The sequence below is a fragment of the Trichechus manatus genome, unplaced genomic scaffold, assembly GCF_000243295.1.
Source record: "Trichechus manatus latirostris isolate Lorelei unplaced genomic scaffold, TriManLat1.0 scaffold00016, whole genome shotgun sequence".
In the NCBI taxonomy this organism is placed as follows: domain Eukaryota; kingdom Metazoa; phylum Chordata; class Mammalia; order Sirenia; family Trichechidae; genus Trichechus; species Trichechus manatus.
In genome coordinates, this window is record NW_004443952.1 from 16,315,703 (window position 1) to 16,342,322 (window position 26,620).

The window sequence follows — 26,620 nt, forward strand, 5'->3', positions numbered from 1 at the left end:
AAAAATTATATAAATTAATTTATATATAATTGAATCTAAATGTATGTAAATATATATACAAAATTAAGTGCTAACATACAAAAAAGTTACTAAATTGAAATTCATATGTTCAGCAAGTATTTATCAAACACCATGCGCCATGTAAAGTACTAGTTGATGAACAAATGTCAAAAGACTTTACAGATCTGTCACCATTAGTGATCTCTAGCTTGGCATTCAAGGCTCTTTGAAATGAGGCTCTGACCTTATTATGACAGCTTTGTTCCAGATTGTCAGAGGCCTGTTATTGTTAAAGAGATGTAAAAAGAAGACCACATAGAGATTTTCTTCTGAATGTAATAAAATTGTTAAAAAGGTTAAAGAGGAGTTAAAAAGACCAGATTTTCTCATCTGATTCAATGTTGTTTAATACTGTATCTGTTCATTTCCTAAAATCCTCTAAGTATCACTTACATTACAACCAGAATAGTCCTTAGAAGCAAGGATGGTGAGACTACGTCTCAGATACTTTGGAAATGTTGTCAGGAGGGATCAGTCCCTGGAGAAGGATGTCGTACTTGGTAAAGTACGGGGTCAGTGAAAAAGAGGAAGACCGTCAACCAGATGGACTGACACGGGGGCTGCAACGATGGGCTCAAGCACAGCAACAATTGTGAGGATGGTGCAGGACTGGAGGGTTTCGTTCTGTTGTGCATAGGGTTACTACGAGTCGGAACCGACTCGACGGCCCCTAAAAACAACAACAACATCACTTGCGTACATTGTATATAACTCTCCCACATTTGGGGAAATACTGAAGTTGCCTGTTGTTAGCCGCATTTTTCAGATGATACACCTGATGCAGAGAGAGGTTAAATAACTTGTTTACGGTCACATATTTGGCCAGTGGAAGAGCTAGGGATTCACTCTCAAGTCTTGCTGACTCCAGAGTTATGCTTTTTTCACTTTGCTGAATTCCTCACGCTGCCTCCTCCGTGGCATCTTTCCAGGACCCTTTAAGGAATGCATCTCTGTCCTCTGTGATCCCATAGCCCTTTAGTATTATTTGCCAACATGCACCAATTTGCAAGGAGCCCTGATGGTGCAAATGGTTAAGCGCTTGGCTGCTAATGAAAGATTGGCAGTTTGAACCCACCCAGCAGCTCTGAGGGAGAAAGACCTGGCAATCCATAAAGATTACAGCCGAGAAGACCCTATGGGGCAGTTCTATTCTGTCAGATGGGGTTGCTATGGGTTGGAATTCACAACACAACAACAACCAATTTGCACGTTACCTGCAATGCGTGAGAAAGTTGAAACATAATTTTGATGCTGAGGCCTAATGTTATGGTTTCTCACCCTTTTAGGTGTGTATTTTCTGTCACACATTGAAACTTAACGTTCCAGGAGGCCACATTAGCAGTTATTTAGTTTATATGAGCAATTCCTTGGTTACCTGAAACTTGGGCTGTAGGCATTTGCTTAGAATTCTAGAACTCCTAAAGGCCTAAAGGCAGAAGATCATGAATGTACTCCAGCCTCTTCATCTTAAAGACTCGTTATCTAAAAATTAAAATCTTGGTCTCCTGCCTGTTTAAGCCTGTTTAAAGCTTCTTCTATTGCACTAGAATTTAATATAATCTTTATAGTGTCTTTTTAGGAGAGAAAAAAGAAATCATATCTATGAAAGTCTATCTTTTTCAGCTTAAAATGGACACTGAATCCTTGACTTATTGGGCTGGCCTAATTTATTTGCTCTGTCTATTGGTCTGATTTTAATCTCAAGGGTTTTTCAACTGGAATATTTTTCTCTCTCAAATAAAAATTGCTCTTTGGTTATAAGTTTGGATTGGAAGGAAATCTCCACAGAAATCCCAAATGGTGAGGATTTCTTAGGGACTGTTTTCTTGTGCAGAAGTATAAAACACTGATGCTAACTTTGGCTGGTTAAAATTAATTGTGACTCAAGGCAGGATTTTTTTTTTTTTTTTACTTTAATGATTGTGTTAATTGTAGTAAGGACCTTGAGTTCAAGATGAAGAAAGCCTCTGGTCAGTAGTGTTTATTCAGTTGTCCATCCTATTGCAGGAATTGCAAATATAGTGGAACTCCAGTCACATTTTACCTGATCACAGCGTGGCTCTCTCCTTTGCTGTGCGGATGGAGGGTTGCCTGACACTTGGTTCAGATGGCCTCCATTAAGGAGGGTGGATGTGCCCCTGGAGCCTGCGGAGACGAGCAAGGCATTCCGTCCTGAACCTGAGCCCCCTTTGGGAACCTAGAGCTCACCTGATACAGTCACTTAGCACATTGTCACTTGGGGGATTGGATTGTGTGAACTATCAAATGCCATCATAAAACCACAGTTGGAAAACAGAGACTAGCAGGAGTTCCATCCAATGGTTTCGTTCCACCTTTCCTTGAGTGCTTTTTTCTCTGGCACACGAAATGTTTGATTTGTGAAAATCTTAATGACGGTAGAGCTTTCTAAAAGGAAAACTCAGAGTCTTGATAATATTTGAATAACACGGATCTGTTTCCTTTGGTAATATCGTCCCAGACCTCAAATAATAGAATTCACTTTGCCAGTGTTTTTAAAAAAAAAAAAAAAAGAGGCTAACAGCCTTTAAGGTTTTGTTTTTTAGAATCACAAGTATGTAGATTTAAACTTGAAGTTTTATTCCTCTTTCTTTCCTGAATTTATTGAGGCAATGAGCAAAGTGGTTTCTTTTGGCTATTGTAGAGAAGGAGTTCAGTTACAAGGTTGGAAGGGCCTCTGCACCTGCCCTGGAACTCTGATTAAATCCTCACCTACCCAGTTAGCTGCCCTTGCTGGGCTGCCAAAACAGAGATGTCTCTGACACATGGCAGATACCTGCACTGCCTCAAGAGCTGCCTGGTTAAAGAGGACATTCTGGAAATGGCTGCTGGTTTTGGACGCATACAGTATGAGCTAGATCTGATCAAGAACCTGGAGATTGGCTAACTTGGTTTGGCAAAAGTAAAGGGAATAAAAGTGCTGAGGTGGAAAAATTGTACCCAGATGTTGATATGTTTCATCGGGTGAGTTCTTGACTTTGAGCCTGTAGGTTTAGGGTTTGAGGCTCCTGATCAATGCTGACAGTCTTATATTTAGGGTTGAGCCCTTAGGGGAGATGTCCTTGTTAGCTGGTATGTTTGCAGGGGTTCTGTAGCCTCAGCCTGGGAGATGACAGATTCACCCTCCTCACATGATGTCAATGAAAATGAACATCCTTCCCAACAAATTAGAGAGACTTTGAGGAAAATTAAATGAAAGCCACATCCATTTGAACTTGTGTTTTTTGAACACAGCTGGAAATTTTGTCATGGTTTGAAGCCATCTGAACATTTATGTTCAATTAAATTTCTGATTTTTCACAGTAGTGAACCTGCTTTAACTATCTTTTCTCATCCCTGAGGTTTTACTTCAGAGGCTGTCATTCCACAAATGTTGATGAAGCACCAAGCCATCCTGGCCACTGGGCTAAGTGTGATAGAGAACAAGAAGATGTTGAGACATAGTAGCTTGCTTCATGTAGCTTACAATTTAGAAGGGACCATCTGATAAGTTGGTACACTGGAGAAGAATGTAAGTAGAGCTGAAAAGATGGAAGAATTATAAGGCCCAGATTCCAAATAGGTAGTTGGAGTAGAGGCTGGAGGAAATTGGTGAAGAGAGAAACTGAGCCAGGTCCTTGGAGGTGGCAGTGTGTTGTGGAAAATAGGAGCTAACCCCCATGAAAGTGTGGAGACAGTGGTATAAGTGAGTGGTGTGGGCCCAAAAAAGGGGTGAAGGTTATGGTAAAACAACAGCCAGAAGTGTCAACAGGTACCAGGGTGATCCCTTCACCTCTGCCAATGAGATTGGCCTTGGAAAGGTCTTTGGGGGAAATAGCATCTTGTGTGGACAAAGACGAGAGAAGAGAGCTTCCTTTAATGAACCTCCCACTCTTTGCCACACCCTTGGTGAATGCGTTATCCTGTGAAGTAGGCAGTACTAATCATTATAATAGCTACCATTTACTGGATGCTTACTTTGTTCCAGGAATGAATAAATGTTTTATGTACATTATTAGCTCTATTTTGTGGAAAGGGTACAGGGTCTCAGAATTCCTAGGCTTCCAGAATTGGTGAGAGGCAAAGTCAGGATTCAGACCCAGCTTTCTCTGGCTCCAAAACCTCTCTTGTTCCTACTGGGCCAGTTAACTCAAGAAAATAAAAGGGTTAAGAATTTGCTGGAGTCTGGTGCATTGTAGAATAGACCCAAAGAGGGGGAAAGGCAGTGAAGGAATTTGGATTTGTCTGTTCCCCAAAATCCTTTGAGTGCTTTTATAAATATAAGTTCTTAAGGCTGGGAGAAGGCTGAATGCCTAGAGGTGTCAACCCTTCGGAGATGTAAGCCAAACAAAATGGTTTTTGCTGATACAGTCACTAAACTATTTCTCCTTAAAGTCTATTGGAAAACCCTCCTACCACTGCAGGGAATATTACTCAATCAGGTTTTTCCAGAAATAAAGGATTGCTCATGAAGGCTTGGTTGCTTGTGTTTCTGTAAGCTCAGGGTGTTTCTGAATGAAATAGTCTCTTCCCTGCAGGCCCCTCCTATTCTAGCCTTATGTTTGTGGTTGAGAAAATTTGATTTTTTTTCCTATGACATGTAATGTTGACAGGTTGATTTCTTTTCTAGAGGAGAGGTTCTTTCTCCTGTGGTCTGCCTACCCCCTGATCAGGGAAACAGCAAATACTGTAGTTGTACTGTTTGCTGAAGGCTTCCTTGGAAGGTTGCTCTGTGTTTGTTTAGTGAAAAGCAGCAGGGGAAGAAGGGCTATCTCTGACATTTTGTTAGAATTTCTCCATAGTTCTACACCTGTGAAACCAGAACTTGGGCACAGGACACGTCTGCGTTTAGGAACCCTGGCTGGTGACAGTTTTCAGAGCCCTTAGACTGTGTTAGCTGGTAGCAACAGGAATGCGGAAGGTGACAAATTGGATCTTTGATTTCCAAATATCAGTAACATGGTAGAAATAGATTAAAACCTTTAGAGTCTCCTTTAAAAGAGAAATTGCTGACAGCATGAGGAATTATGCTTCTCAAATGCTCCTTACAGATTTGTAAAGCCTTCATGGACTTCTAACTTGCGGTTTTTATGTATTCATTTCATAGCCTTCATTTGGAAAATTAGCTATTAGCAAATACTTTTGTCCAGGACATTGAATATGGGTGAAAAAAGGGTGTGCAGTTATCTATAATCTTATTGTTGTTAATAATTGGGTAAGTATGAAGCGTTGGATACTTTAAAATTTCACCTCTTAGCTACAGATTATTGAAATTGATACAATGCATTAAATCTGTGTTTTAAGTGGGCACTGTGATAGTAGAACCTCTTTTAGAATGATAGAATGGCTTTATTTACCCTGGACTTTACCTCAGAGGCTTTCTTATCCCTTTTTGTCTTCTCAGATTTGAGCATTAAAATGTTACACAATTTCAGAGGTGGCTAACTGGAATGAATTCTAGGTCTGAAGACCCCCAGCCCATCGCTCTTCTGCATGCCTCTCCAGCTAAGGGCAGTTTCACTGGAATTGTGGGTCTAAAAGATGGTTGGGGAGTGCAAAGGGAATAATTTGAGGGACATTGGCAAGGGCGTCCTTAAGCATAGAGATCCCAATAGCATCTGGAGGCCAGAAAAGTTAAACTGGGCAATCAAAGCAGCTTCAGGCTGAATAAAGCTGATGGGTCAGCTTGGGAGACAACACAGGGTGACTGAGATCCCCCCCATCAGCTATGTCTTGTCTTTAGTCTTGGGTACAGTGAGCCTGTTCCAGTAGGTCCTTTGGCCTTCAGTAATTTCTGTAGGCTTTTCCCTGAACGTGGCTTCTGGTCCAGAGCCATACGCTCAGAAAGGCAATTAGAGAACAGACCTGTTCCAGGGCAAGCATGCTCTGTTGAACTTACAAGTTTCATGTCCTAATTTTACAGGACCCTGTACATCTCTCTGGGGATGAGACACGTAACACGTGTAATATCTGTGATACTGGCTTTTGCATCAGTATCTCATGAATAGGCAACCAGTGGAGCTTTAAAACCGACAACATTTTCAGTTTATATGTGATCTAGTTAAATCCTTAAATCTGCCTCCTGCTTTGTAGGTTACTGGCTAGTTGTTTGTTGATGTAAGACAGATAGAAACAGTTTCAAGAGAGATACTGATAACTGTTGTCAGAAATTTCAGCTTCCATCTTACTGATGGTAGTTAATGTAGAAACTTGTCTAACAGACGTATATATATGTATAAAGTTTAGAGAAATAGCTGTCAGAAAACCACTGTTTTTGAAGAATGAAAATTAATTGCTGACTGCACATTCTGGGTATGTGAATTATTTTGATAGAACTTGTTAAGAGAAATGTGTTCCCAAGAACAAACAGAATCATAGGAGAAGTAGTGAAATGGGAAGGGGCAGATAACGATCGTTGAACCAAGTTATCTCTTGAGAAACCTGGAGGCCAGCTTTAAGTCTAGGGGTGACTGTATGTAAACCACTTCCTGTTTTTGGCTTCAGCTTCTCCAACTATAAGATTGGAACAGAAGTGTGGTGGGAGTGCATCTCCAAGATCCTATCAGACTCTTATATTTGCTAATACTAATCAAGTATGGCCTTGTGAAAGGGTCTGTTCTTCTACCCAGTGGGGCCAGTTTCTTTGCCCCAGTGAAAAATGACATTTGTGAGGTCCCTGCTTAGGGACTTTCCTCTTCTGAACCATGCCCTGGCTCAGGGGTGCAATCCCACCCTTAGATAGGAGCCTAGCATTAAAGCTCTAGAGGATACTGGGCCTCCCATGTGCTTGCAGAAAAGAAAAAGATCAACCAACCTTTGTGCAAGTGCAAAAACTAACAGTTTCTGGTGATAGTGCAAACATACCCTTTGTTTTTTCCTCTCACTACATTTCCGTAGACAGATTTAATGCTTTAGAGGACAGTCACGGGAGTTAGTTCCTGTTTTACTTTTGACTGTGCCAAGTGGAAGAAAATCCTACCTTGCGTTCTCAGCATGCCTTCCTCTTCTAGCCTCCTTTCTTCTTTCTATTTCTCATCTTTCATCTCTCTTTGAACTTATGTGTGATGTTCACAAGGACAAAAAGTTTTGGTGAGGGAAAGGGGTGGGATGGGACAGTGTGATAGGTGGCAACAGGGTCATCATTTCCCCCTTCACACCAAGCTTCCCGTGAACCAATAATTTTTTTTTTTTTTTTCTTTTACCAGCATCACTGAATCTGCCTACATTTCAGTTTTTGGCTTGGGGAAATGTGGAAAGAATTCTCAACCCTGTCACTTGAGTGAGCCCTTTGCAGGTGGCATGTAGTGCCTGGGCCACTCCCACTTCCCTGAGATTGCTGTCCTGTAGGCACCCATCAACAGGTCTTTCCTGACCACCCTCCCCAGTCACTCTCTGTCCCCTTACTCTGGTTTATTTTTCATCATTACTCCTACCACCCACCAACCTGAAAAACTCACTGTTATTTTTTAATTTTCCATCTCCTCTGCCATTTTTCAGTTTTCCACCTCTTCTGCTAGAGTAGAAGCCCCATGAGAGCAGGAACTTTGCCTGTTTTTGTTCATTGCTGGATCTCCAGTGTCTAGAACAGTGCCTGGCACATAATAGGCACTCAGTAAATATTTGTTTGGCTAATGGGAGCCTTCAGAATGTGGAAATTATCAAACAATATCAAGTAAAATTTTGCTGAAGATAATTCAAAAGTGGTTGCAGCAGTACATCAACAGGGAAATGCCAGAAATTCAAGCCCATTCAGAAGAGGATATGGAACAAGGAATATCATTGCTGATGTCAGATGGATCTTGGCTGAAAGCAGAGAATACCAGAAAGATGTTTACCTGAGTTTTAGGGACTATGCAAAGGCATTCGACTGTGTGGATCATAACAAATTATGGATAACATTGCGAAGAATGGGAATTCCAGAACACTTAATTGTGCTCATGAGCAACCTGTACTGCCAAGAGGCAGTCGTTGAAACAGAATAAAGAGGATACTGTGTTGTTTAAAGTCAGCAAAGGTGTGCATCAGGGTTGTATCCTTTGACCGTATTTATTCAATCTGTATGATGAGCAAATAGCCCTAGAAGCTGGACTATATGAAGAAGAGCGCGACATCAGGATCAGAGGAAGACTCATTCACAATCTGGATTATGCAGATGACACAGCTTTGCTAGCTGAAAGCAAAGAGGATTTGAAGCACTTACTGATGAAGATCAATGACTGCCGCCTTCAGTATGGATTACATCTCAACAGAAATAACACAAAAATCCTCACAACTGGACCAATAAGCAACATCATGATAGATGGAGAAAAGGTTGAAGTTGTCAAGGGTTTCATTTCACTTGGATCCACAATCAGTGCCTATGGAAGCAGCAGTCAGAAAATCAAATGACGTATTGCACTGGGCAAATCTGTTGCAAAAGACTTCTTTAAAGTGTTAAAAAGCAAAGATGTCACTTTGAGGACTCAGATAGGCCCGACCCAAGTCGTGGTATTTTCAGTTACCTCATATGCATGCGAAAGCTAGACAATGAATAAGGAAGACCAAAGAAGAATTGATGCCTTTGAATTATGGTGTTGGCAAGGAATATTGAATATGCCGTGGACTGCCAGAAGAACAAACAAATCTGTTTTGGAAGAATGCTCCTTAGATGCGTGGATGACAAGACTTCATCTCATGGACTTTGGACATGTTATCAGGAGGGACCAGTCCCTGGAGAAGGACATCATGCTTGGTGCCGTGTAATGGATTGCTTTCATGTGGCCTTTTTCGCCATGGTCTTGTAACTCCCACCCAGGTGATTGGGCAGGACTGTGTGATTGGGTAATTGTGGCCCACCAAGGGGATTGATCAGTTTTGCCATCCTGCTGGTCTTGAAATGAGCCACCCCAGAGGTGGGAAAGAGAAGAGCCCACCACCACCAAGGAAGGAGAGACCATCAGGAGAGACCAGGGAGAAGCCTACGCCTGACCCATGAATTTGGGACTTGCCTGCCTCCACAACCTCGTGAGCCATTTCCTTTGTGAGTTCTGTGAGAAGTTGCAGCGAATTAGGGAACCCAATGACTGGAGGGAGAGTACTGAGGGGAGAGGGAGTGGCTGATGTTAGAGATGATGAAGTGGTATAGCAGCTTGGAAAAGTTGGATATTTGGGACATCTTTAACCTCCGCCTCATAGGAATCAGCTTTGTGCTGATCCTTATAAAAGAAATTATGTGTTTTTTTGGTAAAGTAGCAGGTCAGTGAAAAAGAGGAAGACCCTCAGTGAGATGGATTGACATATTGGTTGCAGCAGTGGGCTCAAAAATAGCAACGATCGTGAGGATGACACAGGACTGGGCAGTGTTTCGTTCTGTTGTACATAGGGTCCCTATGAGTCGGAACCAACTCGATAGCACCTAGCAGTAACAACAGTTGGAACCTTGCAGAGTTAAGGCTGCAGGTATTTGTGTAATGAATAGGTGGTGGTGAATATTTATTCAATATTCACCTCACAAATGAATCATGCAATAATCAAACTTTATACTATGCATTTCTTAGGTATTCAAAGGCATGATATGATTTGTAGAGTATGCTAATTATTACAATAGAAGACAGGTTTTTATTTTGTGTCAGGCTTATTGACATACAAGTTACACACAGTAAAATTCACCCTTTTTAAGTTTACAGTTTGATGAGTTTTGACAAAGGTTTTTAATAATATTTTATTGTGTTAAGGTGAAAATTTACACAGCAAATTAGTTTCCCATTTCACAATTTCTGCAAGTATTATTCAGTGATGTTGGTTACGTTTTTCACAGTGTGTCACCATTCTCAGTCATTTCATTCTGGCTGTACCTTTTCCAGTACTCTAGTTTCTCTGCCCCCTTACCTTCTCTTCTTTGCTTTAGAGTAATTTTTGACCATTTGGTCTCATAGGGAACCTGGTGGCTCAAAAGGTCGGCAGTTCAAATCCACCAGCCATTCCTTGGAAACCCTATGGGGCAGTTCTGCTCTGTCCTATAAGGTCGCTATGAGTCGGAGTCAACGTGATGGCAACGGGTTTGGGTTTGGTTTTGGTTTGGTCTCATATAGATGTTTTTTTTTTTAAGGAGCTCATTAGTCATGGGTGATATTCTTCATGAGCTAATCTGTTACTTAGGTAAAAGGTGACCTCAAGGGATAGTTTTAATTTAAGATTTAAAGAGTATCTCAGGCAATAGTCTGAGGGAGTTCTCTAGTCTCAACCAGTCCAGTAAGTCTGGACTTCCTAAGAATTTGAGATCTGTTCCATATTTTTTTTCACATTCTATCAGGATCAATCTATGTGGCCCAGATGAGAACTGTCAGTAGTGGTAGCCAGGCACTATCTAGTTCTTCTGGTCTTAGGGTAAGTGAGGCTGTGGTTCGTGTAGTCTGTTAGTCCTGTAGACTACTTTCTTCTCTGAGTCTTTGGTTTCCTTCTTTCCCTTTTGTTCCAGATGAGTAGAGACCAGTAGATGTATGTATGATGGCTGCTTGCAAGCTTTTAAGACCCCAGACACTACTCACTACATTGGAATGTAGAACGTACACTTTATGAACTATATTATGCCAATTAACTGAGTTGTCCCATGAGACTATGGTCCTAAGCCTTCAAATCCAGAAAACCTATCTCGTGAGATGTTTGCTTACATCTAAGAAGTATCTGTAACTGTGTCTCCGATGTGGTTTATTATATATATATGGGTATATATGCATGCACACACATATCTGTATGTACATATGCCTATAGATACATCTATCTCTGCATACATATGTACCCACATATTCATACCCGTACACATATATGCCTATATAAATATTTGCATAAGCACACACATATTTTTGGTTGTTGATGTGAGTTTTGACAAATGTATATACTTGTGTAACCACCCCTGGAATCATGATATAGAATATTCCATCACTCTGTGTTCTTTTGCAGTAAGTCCTCTCCCCTCAACTCTTAACTACTGGCAACCACTGATCTGATTTCTGTCCCTACTGTTTTACCTTTTCCAGCTTGTCATAGAAATGGAATCATATGCTATATAGTCTTTTGTGTCTGGTTTATTTCGCTTAGCAGAAGGCTTTTGAAATTTATCCATGTTGTAGTATATATCAGTAGTTTGTTCCTTTTTATTGCTAAGTAGTGTTCTCAGCCTTTATTCATTCACTAGTTGATGGATATGTGAGTTGTTCCCAGTTTTTGGTTTTATGTTTCAAGCTTCTACAAACATACTCATCCAGGTCTTTGTGTGAACATATGGATAAATACCTAGGAATGGGATGGCTGGGTACTGTTATAAGTCTATGTTAAACTTTACAAGAAACTGCTGAACTGTTTTCCAAAGTGGCTGTTCCATTTTACATTTCCACAAGCAGTGTATGAAAGTTCCAGTTGCTCCACATCCTCGCTTGCACTTTTTAATTTCAGTAGTTGCAGCGTGTGTGTAGTGGTATTTCATGATGGTTTTAATTTGCATTTCCCAGAAACTAGTGATGTTGAAAGTCAGAACCAACTCGATGGCACCTAACAACAACAGTGATGTTGAATGTCTTTACCTTTGCTTATTTGAGAAGGTCATGCTTTTACAGTCTGTTGTATTATATAGATATTAACAATTTTAAAATATTAGTGGCATTTGAAGTGACAATTTCTAAAAAAAAAAAAAAAAGTCAATGATTTGAGCAATTACTTCCGTCCGCTAGGTCCGTACCAGACAAAAGGAGGTTGGTGTGTGGAAACTGTTAAATTTTGGCACGGGGTGAGCCACCTGAATGACTGATGACCAATCCCAGAGAGAGCACATCTAGGACTTGAGCATGAGGATTGGCAGAAAGCAGATTTCATGGCTCCTTTGGTCTTGGGAAGACCTGCTTGGCCCTTAGCTAAACCTTGGCCCTTATGAGAAGCCGACCTAGATTCAGTTACATTTTTCTGAATGTCCCAGTAGTCACCTGGGAAGCATTTATTCTTATAAAGTTGCTCAACAGTCCTTTGTGGCCATCATGACTGCTCAACAGCCCTTTGTGGTAGAAGCCTGCTGAACACAGAGCTCCCTCTTTGGGGACAGTTTGCCTGAATCAGTTAATTCAAGCTTGAAAATTTGGTTAACACAGGCCCAGAAATGCTACTACTCTTGAATTCTGAGACCCTATTTCACATGTTCCAGCTATCATCTCTTAATTAATTAAGCTAACATTGCCTGAGTACTCACTACACGTGCGTACTGTTTTGCATACTAGAGAGTACAATGATGAAAGAAACAGGAATGGTGCCTGCCTAAGTCAGAATGTGGGGGGAGCCAGGCCAGAGAAAACAGGTGGCTGTGGGAGCATCTAGGAGGGGATCCTGACCCAGGTGTCAGCACAGGGGAGGTGATCAGGAAAGAACTGAGGAAGTGACAGCTAGGTGGAGACCTCAGGTTGAGGAGGAGTAGTTAAGCAGGCCAACCAGGCTTCTAGAAAAGTGTTTCAGGAAGAGGAACACACCAGTGAAGTCTCAGTGGTAGGAGAGAGCCAGTAAGTAGTTCCCCAGGGCATTGTTTAGGCAGTGGGGAGTGGTGAGAGGAGGCTGGAGTCCCGTAGGGAGCTCATCTGGGTGGCCAAGTAAACCACTGTGAGGATCTGACTTTATCCTGAGGGAGGTAGGGAGCAAGGAAAAGGTTTTAAGTGAGGGAGTGGCATTTTCAGATATTTGGTATTGTAGAATAACTTTGGTTGCTGTGTGGAAAAGGGACCTGAGGGGCACAAGACTGGAGGCAGAGAGACCAGTGACGTGGCTCTTGTGGTTATCCAGGAGTGAAATGAGAGTGGCTTATTGATTGGTGATGATAGTGAAGTGGGACCCTTTCCAGCCAGTAACTGGAAACGTGTATAAGGGCAAAAGTGAGTGTGCTGCGAGCTTAGCTTTGAAAGCATTGGGAAATCCAGTACATGGTACTGCCTTTTTTTTGTTTTGGTTTGTTTGTTCACTTCCTTGGAAAACTGATGTGGAAATGTCCCTTTGGCTTAAGTTACCTGAGGGGCTCGGGCATTGCCAAACTCTACTTTTTGGACAGAATTGCTCCCAGCATTGATTATTGTGTCCCCAGAAAGGGGAGGGAATTGTGCAGGAGGCCAGGGACATGCCTTGGTGGGTGGGCAGAGCAGAACCTTCTACTGTTGCTCTGGGCTACTACTTGCTAACTTTTCTTGTATGTCTCTGGGAAGGTCCCTGGGGCCAGAATCTGTGTTTGAAAAACTGGAAACTCTACTTTCAGAAAAATGCTGATCAAGAAAACTCCTCCTGACGTTTCTCTTCTCTTCTCATGAAGGTTCTGTAAAGGTGTGCCTTCCTTTTCTCTGAGCACTCTTCTCCCTCAGCGTTTAGGGGAGTCAATTCTGTTCTCTGGTTTTGCCCTGGGGACCCCAACGCTAGGCCATTCAGATTTTGTCCTTCCTATTTTGCCCTACCTTTCCAGAAACCCATGATGGATTTGTTGAAAATAATGGAACAGAAAGGAATATTTGGACAGGATGTAACCATTTCTGTACAGGAGGAAACCCTTGGAAAGGAGAAAGTGAGTGGGGAGAAGGGAACTCTTATTTCTTTGGCACTTACAGTGTGCCTTTTACTGTGCTGGGAACTTATATCATCTCTAGTCCTTAAAACAACTATGCAAGGTAGATATTGTGATCCCTGTTTTATAGACAGGAAATTGAGGCTCAGAGAGCATAAAGGCTTGGCCAAGACACATAGTTGGGAAGCTGGGGCTAATTCATGTCTGTGTTCTTTCTACTAGGTCACTTTTTTTTTTTTTTTAAATAGCAAAAGTGTTCCAACCTCCTCAGTGTTACCTTGGGGATCTGAAAAGATTCATGTAGCTTCTAAATCAGCCAGGTGATTCCTAGAGAGCAGCTTCTGCATGAGCAAGTCTAGTAATCATTTATTTCAGTGTTTCTGGAATGCAAGCTCTATTCTAAGCCACTTAGAAACATGCGTCTCACTATGACATTCTGGCTCCCAGTTGATGTCTTCAGACAGTAAAGTGGAATCTGATACGTGTTGGTTTAACACTTTTTCTTTTTGGAGTGAGAAACTTTGGGGGTCTGTTTCCTCCTAGAGGTTTGCTGAGCAGGTGGTGAAGAAATAGGTCCTAAAGCCTGCATATTTTAAAGGAACTCCTGATTTGTTGGTTTTTTACTGAATGAAGACAGAGTACACAATGGTAGGGTCACTGTCACATACACTGAAAATTCCTTCCATTCCTTCTCTAATGCAGAAGTTTTTAATCCAAGTGCTTGTGGCATGGGGGGCGGGGAGGGTTAATGCCCTACTGGAAATTGACCTTTGCATTGAGATTTGATTTAGACTCAGAGTTTGAGTCCAGTACTTGGTTTTGTACCCACAAGGAGTTACTACATCCTTAGATCCTTCTGCTGTTTGTTCCTTGTGTTTGTTCCTTACTCCTACCCCACCCATAATGATTAACAGAGACATTTTATAACTAAAGCTGGTTTCTGGGAGCTGGTAAGGGTTCAGGACTACCAAGTGCTAATGGGGCCTAGTTTTATCCTGTGTATCCCTCCCTTCTTCCACTTCTAATTTTCTGTCACATCCTTAGCTTTAATGTTAGTATTACCACTTAAATAAATAGAGCTGTTGGGCGGGCAGCTGGCACGCATAGAGCATTGTATCCCCTTGTTCATGGGAACCTCTCCCAGTATGGTGAAACAGTCCTCCAAGGAGGCACCTGTGACACCTGACAAAGAGTAGTTAGGTCAGGTGCAGTTAGAGTCAGGCCAGAAGTGTGCACATGTCCTGATGGTAGGAGCTTGTCAGTTTCACAGACAATGTGATGAGCCTGCCATAGCAGACTTGTATCTTTACAGGATATTGTTTTCTTGCCACATAGACACAGCACTGGGCTTGTCCTCACCACCTGGAAGCAGGTGTCAGTGGCATTTCCTAGGTGTTTACTCACAGTCACCTAAGACATGCTGTGGCTTTCCAGATTAGAAACTGCTTTATTGATGGTGCCATTTATCATTGGAAGGACTCAGCCTTGTGGCCAGATGAAAATTTAGTCTGCAGTAAATTTCAGAGAATAGCATTACTCACTTTAGTCTCCAGGCAAAAAATGTTAAATGCTGTTGACATTTTATGTATATTTATGGCCACCTAAGATTGTTTACTGTAAAGTCTGTTTTCATAAGTGCATTTTTCATTCCCAAATGATGACACCACTGTAGCTAAAATGATTAGGACCATAACGACTAGCTCCCAGGCTACCACCAGCAAGCCTCTGGAAGCCCTGTTTCCTGGAGAATCCTGTAGCTGGGACCCAAGAGCCCATGAAGTTGGGGAGCAGTCATGATGCAGACCTGGGTGTTGGAGGTCTCAGGTGAGAGGGCTGGAGCAGTAGCCCTCATTGAGGTATGGCTTTGCGGTAGTAACTGACGGCGCTCTCCCCTTACTGCTTTATCTTTCAGTTAATGACCAGCCACAGCGTCCCTGCTGTGAGCTCCTGCCACTGCCTCCACGGGCTCCGGAGCCACACGCAGGTTGCTGTGGGCGCCGGCTGAGGTAACATGGCTTATTGGCCTCAGTTGAGGTTGCTGCTGTGGAAGAACCTCACTTTCAGAAGAAGACAAACGGTAAGCTTGGTTTTCCTGGGGAGGAGGGTTCTCCCATGCTTTTCTCAATGGTTTTGAGATGGGTGTTGGAGGAAGGAGGGAAGGGAGTCCTTTTGGTTTTCACAGAGTGATTGAATCTGGCCCCTGATGGACACAGGACTGTGGCTAGTACTGGGTCTCATGTGGCCCTAGGGCTTGTCATAGAGGGCAGCCAAGCAGAAATGCTAGCTTTGCTTTGTGCAAGCATCCAGGCATGAGTTCTAACCCCCTGAAGGCTGGCACAGAGCTGCCCTTGCCCACCCACTCTTTTTTTTTGCCGGTAGTCCTGGGAGTCACCTGGCTTTTCAAAAGCACCTTATGGGCTCCTGTATTTCTGGGAGGTGGGAGTGAAATGACTTAATGACCCGGCTCTTAGAGATCAATGCCTGGATCTCTAAGTTGTTAGTCCAAACACCCTCTTTCAGCTTGGACCACAGGCCCCAAGAAATATGATAGCCAAGACTTGTTTTATTATTTGGTGGGTTCTAAGGCATTTACTTTCTAGATGGGCTAATAATGCTTTGAGTAATCCTGAGAAAAATGTTCCTTAGTGCACAGGTGAATAATGTTTTTTCACAGAGGAGGGTGGAATGGTGAAGGCATGGTGAACTTCCTGAAGCTCAGATGTCAGCTCTTTTCTTTTCTGTCTCTGAACCCCCTTTGTTGGATTTCCCATCTGTCTCCTGGATTCAGTTGCATCTCTCTGTAGTTGGCATCTAAATCTGTTTCCTGTCTTTTTCCTGAGTTCTAAGCCTGCACCCCCACTTGGGGGTCTTAATGAAGCTCAACATGTCTGAAATCAAAATCATCATCTTTCTTAGACTCAAAGAATTATAAGGGACCTTGGAGATAATTTAGTTCAGTGTTCCTTAAGCTACAATAATGCTTGGACCCTCTATAAACGAACAAAAATGTCAATGTACCCTTGTGTTCACTATATTATTTTTATTATAATGTTACTTAAATATGTACATTTGTGAAACTAGATATAAACCGCTTACACCTGTGAGCTATTATACAGCTATATGACCCATACGTATTTACAAATTAAATGCAAACCAAATTGCAAAACCAATGCAATTCAAATTAACAGCTTTAGTGTGGTGAGACAGCTGATGTTGAAACCAGATTATAAGCTGCAATGAGAACATGGTAGTATGTGATAGTGCTTGCTGATCCTTTTGTGTTTGGCCAGCCTATAATACAATCTGCTAGTGGTTCAATTCTCCAACCACTTTTGTATTTGAACGACTTTCATTTGATGTCATTTGGCTTTTATTTGGCACAATCTCATTATTCATAAATTGAGTCTGCATCTGTTCCTTTCTCATTAGTCTGCTACAATTAGACTGGTGCTAACCCAATCTGCAAACACAAATATAAACTTGGGCTCTGAAATCTTGTGCCAGAACTTGGTTATAAAGTGGGCATTCAGAAAATACAGACATACTTATTAGAATTTATTTAGATGGCCCCTGAATTGAAAACAGAATATTTAAAATCCTCATAGAGAACTTGCAACCCTTTAAGAATATATATACAGATTCTAGTTTGAGAAAAACTGATTTTGTCTAGTCCTTCATGTTAAAAAATACATACACTGAATCCTAATGTAACTAGTGAGAGATCAGGGAGTGGAATCCATGTGTCCTATCTGTCTTAGTAATACTAAAATACGTTAATATAACAAAAGCAAACAGAGTGAGCTGTCATGTGCTAGGCACTACGTGCTTTATTAACTAGATTACTCTTTTTAAGACCTCACAAAATACTGTTATTTCCTGACTTTATGGTTGAGGACCTTGAAGCACAGAGAGGTTAAGGAATTTGTCTGGTATCCACACTGCTGGTAAGGCACAGTGGTTAAGAGCTACGGCTGATAACCAAAAGGCCGGCAGTCGAATCCACCAGCTGCTGCTTGGAAACTCTATGGGGCAGTTCTGCTCTGTCCTGTAGGGTTGCTATGAGTCAGAACTGACTCAACGGCACCTAACAGCAACAACAGTAAGCAGCAGATGGTTCAAACCCAGATAGTCTGATTCCAGAGTTGATACTCTAATCTACTATGTCAAATTGCCTTTCAGTAGTATCGTTATTTTTTTCTATTCTAAGCCCCAAAACCTTCTGAGTTTCTGGCTTCTTCCTTGCTTTTCCTGTGCCTCCTAAGGCATGTCCTATATGCACATCTCTTATTTGCATTTCTTGGCTACCATGTGGTCCAGGTCTCTTGCCTCTTCTCCATTTGGTGGCAGCAGCCTGATGGGAAATTGTCTCTGCCATGGTTTGTCCATCAGCCAAGGGGTAGCGGAAGAAATTGTATCATCTTAAACGGGGTTTCAAAGATAGTCTAGTACAGCTGTCATATTTTACAGATGAGGAAACTGAGGCACAGAGCAGGCAAAGGATTTCCCCAAGTTCAACCAACCAGAAGCTGAGCTGGGACATGAACTGGCATTTCCAAGACTCAGGCCAGCCCCCTTTCTATCCCATTGCATTGATTTTTCTTTCCTTCTCCAAATCCTCTGCGGCCCCAGGGCAGTGCTCAGCCTGAAGGTGGAGGAAATGGGGGCAGGGAAGAGGTTCTTTGTGCTCAGTCAAAGGAATTAGGAGCAAATGGAGTTAGGAACAGGACTTGGCAGTTGGGTCATCCAGACTGGGCCAGTCTCCACTGGTCTTGAGCTTGTTGCTTCTTGCTCAATAGAGTTTTTGGGTTTTAAAGTGTTAGTGTTAGAGAGATAGGAAGGCTTATCAAAAGCAGTCTGTAGCCTTGTGGTGGAGTTCTTGTTGAAGGAGGAAGTGGAGACACAAAAGCTTTTCTAGATGCCTGCTAAGCTGTCCTGGTTACCCCTCTTCCTGATTTCTGAAGGAAATGGATTTTGCTGAATCAGAAAGGAAGGTGGTTTAAGTTTAGATTGTCAGAACTGGAAAAATCTGGCTTGCCCTTAGTATAGTTGATGGAGTCCCTTACAGGCACAAGCACTTTTTATCAGGCTTGTTTTTATCTACACTAAGGGCTTTATGTCCCTCTATCTTAAGCTCTGATTGGTAGCTATTTCCCTGATATAACTACCTGAGATTTCTAGATTATATTGTTTAGACATTGGAACCTGTTAAGGTTTTGGGCCACTTTGTTAGCTCACATAGTCAGAACCAGCTCTGCCCATTCTCCAGGGGGCAAGAATGGCCCACAATATATGGAAATCAGTTGCTTGTTTCTCTTCTCCTGAGATCCTGGAGTATAGAAACTTGACTCTGGGGAGCTTAGAACAGAGGCTGGCACTGGGACATCCTTAATAAGTATTTGCTGAAAACCCATTACTGTTGAGTCGATTCCGACTCACAGTGACTCTATAGGACAGAGTTAGAACTGCCCCATAGTTTCCAAGGAGCGGGTGGTGGATTCGAACCCACAGTAGCTCTTAAGCGCACTGCGCCACCAGGGCTCCAGTATTTGCTGAATGAATGGTAAATATGTTAATGACGCATTAGTCTCCAGGAGGCCCCCCTGCTATAGGAGCCTGCCTTGTGTGCTGCTGCTAGAAAGAATTGAAAGAATATGTAAAAATCTGCAGCTGAATAATATGCCCCAGAGCAACCGTATTGAAAGGCAGCTGTTTGCCCTTTTACTCTGTGTCCTTGTTTGCTGATGAATCCTGGGGGCCCCTCTGCGGTGCCCCCATTGTGTAGGCTCAAGGGGACCATCAGCCAGGTTTAGCTTTCTACTGTTCCTGTTGGGCAAAGAATACATTGAAACTGAGTTGCGAAACTTGGGTGCAAAGCTCAGTTTGGGTCCAGAGTAAAGTTAACTTGTGTGGGTGGCAGTCATTCAGCTCAAACAGGGTTTAGGACAGGAAGAGGGAGGGGATTCAGAGTTCTCAGGATCCTCATCTGGTTTTAGGCTAATCCAGGGGACAAAGTCCCCATGAAACAGATGGGACTCAGTGTGGCCATATGGCCTCTTTTCTTTTGCCTTTATTATTAATTTTTCCAGTTAGATTTGACTATTGATGGGGCTGGAAAAATAGATAATTCTAATTTTTGCATACGAATTTAGAGCACCAGTATTTGAGCATTGTTTAGGGATAAGGACTACTTTTCAAAAAATAAAAACTCCTCCTTTAAGAGCCATTAGAGAATTTTACAGGTAGATGGAGACTCTCTGCGCCCCCCTCCCCCACTTTCAGTCTCACTTCCCACGTGTACTCCCTTTCCTTAGTTCTGGCAGTGATGGTTATGATTCTAATCGCAATTTGGCCACTGTGTGCCTCGGTGGCCTTGGGAAACTCATTTCTCCTGAGCTTTGGTTTCCCCTTTTATGGGATGAAGAAGGTTAGAACAAAAAATCATTTATTGTTTCGCTTATTGTTTATTGAGCATCTACTACATGTTAGACATTGTGCTGGGCGTACACTGGTCAACCAGACAGACCTGATCTCTGTCCTCATAGAGCCTATAGTTTAGTGAGGGAAGCTGATATTAAACAAAGTCATCACATTAGCAAAAATGCAATTACAAACCGTAGTGTTATGAAGAAAAAAACTAGATTATGGTAATGTTAGAGACTTAACAGGTTGTGGGTAGGGACTAATTTAGAATGGAAGGTCATGGCATTTGAGCTGAGAGCCCTGAAGTTGAAGTGGGAGTTAACCAGAGGAGATCAGGGGCTTAGGGAACAGGGGCACCCACATCCCAGGGTGTGTCAAGGCCTTGGGACCCAAGACATGTTCCCGGGTCAAGGAACGGAAAGAATCCAGTGGCACTGGTGGAGTGAAAGAAGATTGGCTGGGGATGAGTTGGGGTTAGGCAGGGACCAGATCATGCAGGGCCTTGCAGCTGAGAATGGGCAATTGAATTTTTATTTTATGTACAAAAGAAGTCCCTAAGGTAGGCTTGCCACGGTCAGGAGGTTCAAATGGTTAAGGTCTGTGTCACTGAGGGAACTTGAAGGACAATAGCCCAAGGAAATAATTGCAATCGTTACGTACATAAGTACGCTTTGTGCTGTTTTCTTCTCTCATTTAACTTTATTTGGTATGTATGTTCCCGTATTTCCAAATAATCTTCATAGTTATAATAGTAATTCCTTCTGTGTGGGCTGCATTTTGCAGTTGCGAAGTACATTTATATCCATTATCTTCTCAATTCTCGCAGTAATTTTGAGAAGTATGCGTTATTCTTTCTGTTTCACAGATGAAGAAAGTAAGGCTTCGTGATTTGTGTTAGTAGGTTAGTAAGAAGGAACCCTGGTGGCACAGTGGTTCGTTTGAACCCACCAGCCCCTCCGAGCAAGAAAGATGTGACAGTCTGCTTCTATAAAGATTATAGCCTTGGAAACCCTATGGGGCAGTTCTACTCCGTCCTACAGGGTCACTATGAGTCGGAATTGACTCGGTGGCACACAACAAGTTACTAAGAGGAGGGGTCCATTGGCTACAAACATACCATGGGATGATGCCATTGACATTCCTGACAGCTTTCCAGTGATCCATCAACGTCCTTCTTATTTTGCAAGTCCATACTCTAATGCCAAAATTTAGATTGTTTCCAGTGTTTTCCATTACAGTAAACTACTATAAAGATTTCATACATGTAGTCTTTTCTTACTTGTATATTATTTTCTTAGGAAAATCCTACAGGAGTAGGATTACTGGGTCAAGGAGAAATGGCCCTTGAAGTGTCTGACGAGATTGTCCTTCCAAAGGATCAAATTAATTTAAAAAGCTACCAGCAGTGCATGAGGCTTTATTTTTCTGGGAGGTCAGGCCTGGTTTTACAAACTGTTTTTTGTTCTAACATTTCTATGATTTGATCTTTACAATTTTACTCTAATTGAGGTGTATGGTGTGAGGGATGGGTCTAAAACTGACTTTTCTTCAAATTTGTATCGTGTCATCCCAGCACTTTTATTAAACAATGACTTTTTTTTAGTGATTTTTGGCATTTATTAAAATCTTATCTTTTTATGGGGCTATTTTGGGTGATTCATTTAGTCATTTGATAAATATTTTTTAAATTTTGGTGATGATATAGCCCAGCATTTGCTTTTACTTTGATGATCATTCTGATATCTGGGGGTGCTCATTGGCCTACATTTTTTCCTTTTGCTCCTCAGAATATTCTTTGCTATTTCATCTGTTTCTTTTCTCATTGAATCTTATTACTTTATCATGTTCTTAAAAAGTATTCTATTACTGTTGTAAATGAAATTTTATTAAATCTATAAATTAGCTTGGATATTAATTCTTCCCGTCTAGGAGCATGGCTTTGCTGTCATTAATTCCGATCTTCCTTTATTCATCTTACTAAAAGTTCTATGGTTTTCTTCTATATGAGAATCACATATGTGGCATTAGATTAATACCTAAGTTTTTTTACATGTTTGTGTGTCTTTTATTACTATGAGTAGGATTATTCTCCTTCCATCTTCCATTATATTAATTTAACCAGTTACTACATGCTTATAGAAGTGCTCTTATATTGGGGAAGTTATCTTGTTCCTGATGAATTTACCCGTGTTTTTAAATCAACTGCTGCTTTTTTGGCTAACTTTATGGGCTCTTTTAGATTTGTGATCATGCTGTAAACAAAAAGGGAATTTTCGTCTCTTCCTTTCTAATGTTTATTCTTCTTGTTTCTTTTTCATACCCTACTGTGATCTCAAAAATTTTCAACTCAGTGCTAAGAATCAGAGGTTTATTTTTTCAGGATGGCATGAAACTTTTTGGCTACCTTTGCCAAGAAGACTCTAGCCCAAGGCCAAATTGTATTCCTTTGGTTTTCTGTATTCTCATGCCCTGTCTCAGCTTCAAGTTAATATGGATGACTCTCCAGAGTTTAAGAGCACCATGACTGTCCTTAGGCAAGGTAGCTAAATGGATTCATGGAGTGACTGAATTGTAGTATACGAGCTTCTGCAACCAGCAGGAAAGTCAGGCATGAATACTCAGGTGGAAGTGGACGTTTATAGTCTGTTAGATTTTGGCACAGCTCTGAGTGATGATTAAAAAACTGTTTGATGCATGTTGAATGATGATGATGATGGTAATAGTAATAGCAGCCACAATGTGCTAGGCTCTGTGTTAAGCCTTTTACACGGAATAAAGCTTAATTCTCACAATAACTCTAAAGCAGTGGTTCTCAACGGGGGCAGTCCCCCTGCCACCCGGGGACATTTGGTAATGTCTGGAGACATATCTGATTGTCACAACTGGAGGATGGGGTGGGGTGCTACTGTAGTCTAATGGATTGAGCCCAGGGGTATTGCTAAACGCCCTACAATGCACAGGACAGCCCCCCACAACAAAGAATTATCTGACCCAAAATGTCAGTAGTGTTGAGGTTGAGAAACTCTGCTCTAGAAGAGCTCGATCAAATTATCCCCATGTTTAGCTGAGGAATAACAAGATGGAAAAAGAGCAAAGTGATCCTTTGGTGCTGCCCACAGCAGCTCAGTGTAGCAATTCACTTAAACACTGGAATTATCATTTTAATATTCATCACTAAAAGAAAGCTTTCAAGTTTCTGATCTTGGTGAGAAATACCTTTTGAAAACAAGATTCCTCCATCTCTCTCCACCTCATGGGTGAGGTAGGTGGGTAGGTATCAAAGCAATCCTTAGAAGAGTTTTCTGTAGGAGTTTATAGTGGTAACACATCAACCTTTTTTCCAAGCTGTTTATGGGGGCCTGTGTTAAGGAACTGTGCTAACCTTAGAGATGGGGAAAAATTCTGATTTTGACAGTGAGTGGAGCCAGAGTAGCATTCCTGTAAGAAGCCAAGTTAGGTTTCTAGAGGGAGGCTATTAGGAAAAGAATTACTTAGAACATCCCCTTGAGTTTGGAAAGTGCGTTCGGTTTAATGACAGAAATAATTTTAAAGGTACAGGGTAGAAGGGCATGTATTAAATTTTGTCTCCCACGAGTTTGCTGGTTTGGGTGCTTTGGAGGCAGTCTCTTCGTTGAGAAAGGTGTTAGTGTCTCACCTCAGCAAAGGCTTTGAGAGATCAGTAGTCTAGGTACTCTGGTAATAGGGCACAGGGCACAAAGGGGTAGTGTGCAGAGTGGCTAAGAGCAGGGACCCTTGAGTTAGACTGGCTTTGAATCCTGGCTCTACTATTTACCGGCCTTATATCCTTAAGCAGTTTATTAACTCTCTGAACCTCAGTTTCCTTATCTGTAAAATGAGGGATAATAATAGTACCCAGAGGGTATTTGAAGATCAAATGAGTTAATATATGTAAAGCAGTTAGAACCCTGGTCCATGGTAAGACCTATTTAAGTTTTAGCTATTTTTATTACCGTCAGTCTTTCTCTTACCACTTCCCATGATTTGCTCACACCCACTGGCTTCAGCTGTTGAAGATAATTTATAAGACTTTCTTTGTGCCCTTTGCTGCTAGTGCCGTGGGGTGGGGAAGAGCCATTCATGTTTTTTTCAATTAACCAACATATTTTGAACACCTGTAGTCCTACGGGGTCCTAGATGTGGGGGCTGCAGAGATGTAGGGGAATGTAAGGCTTGATTCATTGGGTCAGATCAGTGCCTGGACAGGCTTGGGAGTGCTAGATCCTTCCAAAATGGCCATCTTAAAAGGGATATGTCCCAAACATGACTCTGTTGGAATCAGCACGATGGGTTCGAAAGCACAAATTTAGGGGTCAGGTAGATGTGGATTCAAATGCTGTTGCACTTTCCTACCAGACTGTGTCTCAGAACCTTTCCAGATCTGTTTCTTCACTTCTAAAATGGTGATGGTATGACCAAACTCACAGAATTATTGTGAACATTAAATAATAGAGATGAGATGTGTAAAAATCTGTGGCACACGCTAGGTGCTCAGTATTGGCTGTCCATTTAACCTGTACAGAACCAGTTGATATTTTTAGACAATACTGCCTAGTGGGGTCATTTCCTACATGGCCTACTTGCTATGCCAAGTAGAATTCATTTGGAACAGCAGTTGAGGACATGGCTTCCTGAGTCAGGCAGAACTGGCCTCTAATCTCAAGCCTGCTGCTGACTAGTTCTGTGACTTACCCTTCCTTGAGCCTTAGCCTTGCCCTGTATAAATGGAGATAACAGTAGTTCCTAACTCATAGGGTTGTTCTGAAAATTAAATGAAGTGATCCATATATAATATTTTTAGTACATCTTGGGTTTTAAATAAATGGTAGTTACTGTTTATCCTAGAAGTATAAGTGGAAGCTTTAGAGATTCAAGATTTGATGACTGTTTATCTTATGCTCTTCATTTAATTTTACTTAAGTTCATTTTTTTTCTGAATTCATCCACAGTCCTACCGTTTAAAAAAATTTTTACTCTTTGTGAATATTTGTAGGTGATTTGTTTTTATTTTTTTAATGATTTATTTTTTTGTTGTTGTTGAAATTGTACACAGCAGAGCATACATCAGTTCAGCAATTTCTACATGTACAATTCAGTGACAGTGATTACATTCTTCAAGTTGTGCAACCATGTTCATTTTCCTTTTCTGAGTTGCACCTCCTCCATTGACATAAACTCACCGTCTCCTAAGTTTTATGGCTAATCTTTCGAGTTGCTGTTGTCAGTTCAATCCCGTGTAGATAATTCTTAAAAAAGCACGATGCTCAAGGCAGGAATGTTTTACTAATTAAGCTAAATTATTGTTTGGTTTTAAGAAGATTTCAGGGGATATTTTTGGTTTAAGGTTTAAGGATTATTATCTCAGGACAGTAGTTTCGGGGATTCATCCAGCCTTCATGACTCCAGAAAGTCTGGATTACTTGGGATTTGAAATTCTAGTCTGCATTTTGCCCCTTTTGATCAGGATTCTTCCATAGAATCATTGATCAAAATGTTCAGTAATGGTAGCCAGGCATAATCCAGTTTTGGTCTCATGGCAAAGGAGGCAGTTATTCATGGAGGCAACTAGTGAACACATTCCATTTCTTCCTCCTATTCCTGACTCTCTTTCCTCTGTTGCTCCAGGTTTTATTTAGCTGTTAAGATTGGAATGCTTACAATTGTGTGTTCTGCTTTTTATACTTAATATTATGGGGTTAACAGTTTCTGTGTTTCATAACCATTGTTTTAATGACTGCATAATATATTGTCAAGTGGATGTACCATAATTCAGTCATTTCCCTATTGTTGTGCAGTTGTTTCCAATATGTTGCAGTTATAATGTCTCGATTAATGAATAAGCTCATGTATATAGCATTTTGATATTTTAAATTTAGTTCTCTAGGATGAATTCCCAGAAATATTGCTTGGTCAAAGGGGATAAACATGTCTTTTGAATACATACTGCCAAATCGTTTTTTCAAAGGGCTCTACTGATTTATATTTCCACTGTTGTTATTTTATAAACTTCAGTTCATTCCCTTATTCAACAAACATCTTTTAAGCCCTCATCATGTGGCAGGCTTAGTGAGAAGAAAGTGACAGTAGGCAAGAAGCTCTCATGTACATAGGGCCTCTGCCGTGCCAAGTGCCGATAAAGGCACAGAGGACCTGGGGAACTCAGCTGGTAAAAAAGGCTGAATCCCATTTCAAGCTTGGAGATTTCAGTGTGTGTTGCTCTTTGGGATTATTTACAGAAATATTTAGCAAGACCAGCCCCATCCTTGATCTTGAGGACCTTGTTGTCAGGATGCTTTCTTCCAGAGAGGGACCCATTTGTCTCATTTTATTTCTTGGTGTGCTGTCTACAGTAAACCATTCTTCAGAGTAACAGGATAACAGTGTTTTTTTGTTTTATTTTTTTTCTTTTTGTCCCGTTAGAGGAGTAATACATGCTCATTATGGAAAATTTAGAAAACATAGGAAAGTATAAAAAAATTACCTATGTTATCATCCCAGTCTATCCATTGTTTTCATTTTGTCTTATTTCCTTCCAAAAAGAAGGTTTTCAAAAAACAGTTTAATATG

General features: G+C 41.4%; 1 protein-coding gene across 15 annotated transcripts in view; it reads left to right on the forward strand.

Moving 5' to 3' along the window:
- Positions 1 to 26,620, forward strand: part of ABCA1 (ATP binding cassette subfamily A member 1) — a 138,657-nt gene that overhangs the window by 8,806 nt on the left and 103,231 nt on the right. For 7 of the 15 annotated variants that reach the window (XM_023727442.1, XM_023727441.1, XM_023727443.1 and 4 more), the window contains exon 1: positions 10,572 to 15,692. In XM_023727442.1, the coding sequence (XP_023583210.1) occupies positions 15,627 to 15,692 (66 nt within the window). In that variant the 5' untranslated portion in view covers positions 10,572 to 15,626. Of the gene's footprint in view, positions 1 to 10,571; positions 15,693 to 26,620 lie in introns of those variants that run through there. The other 8 variants (XM_023727433.1, XM_023727436.1, XM_023727437.1 and 5 more) reach the window with 8 other exon arrangements.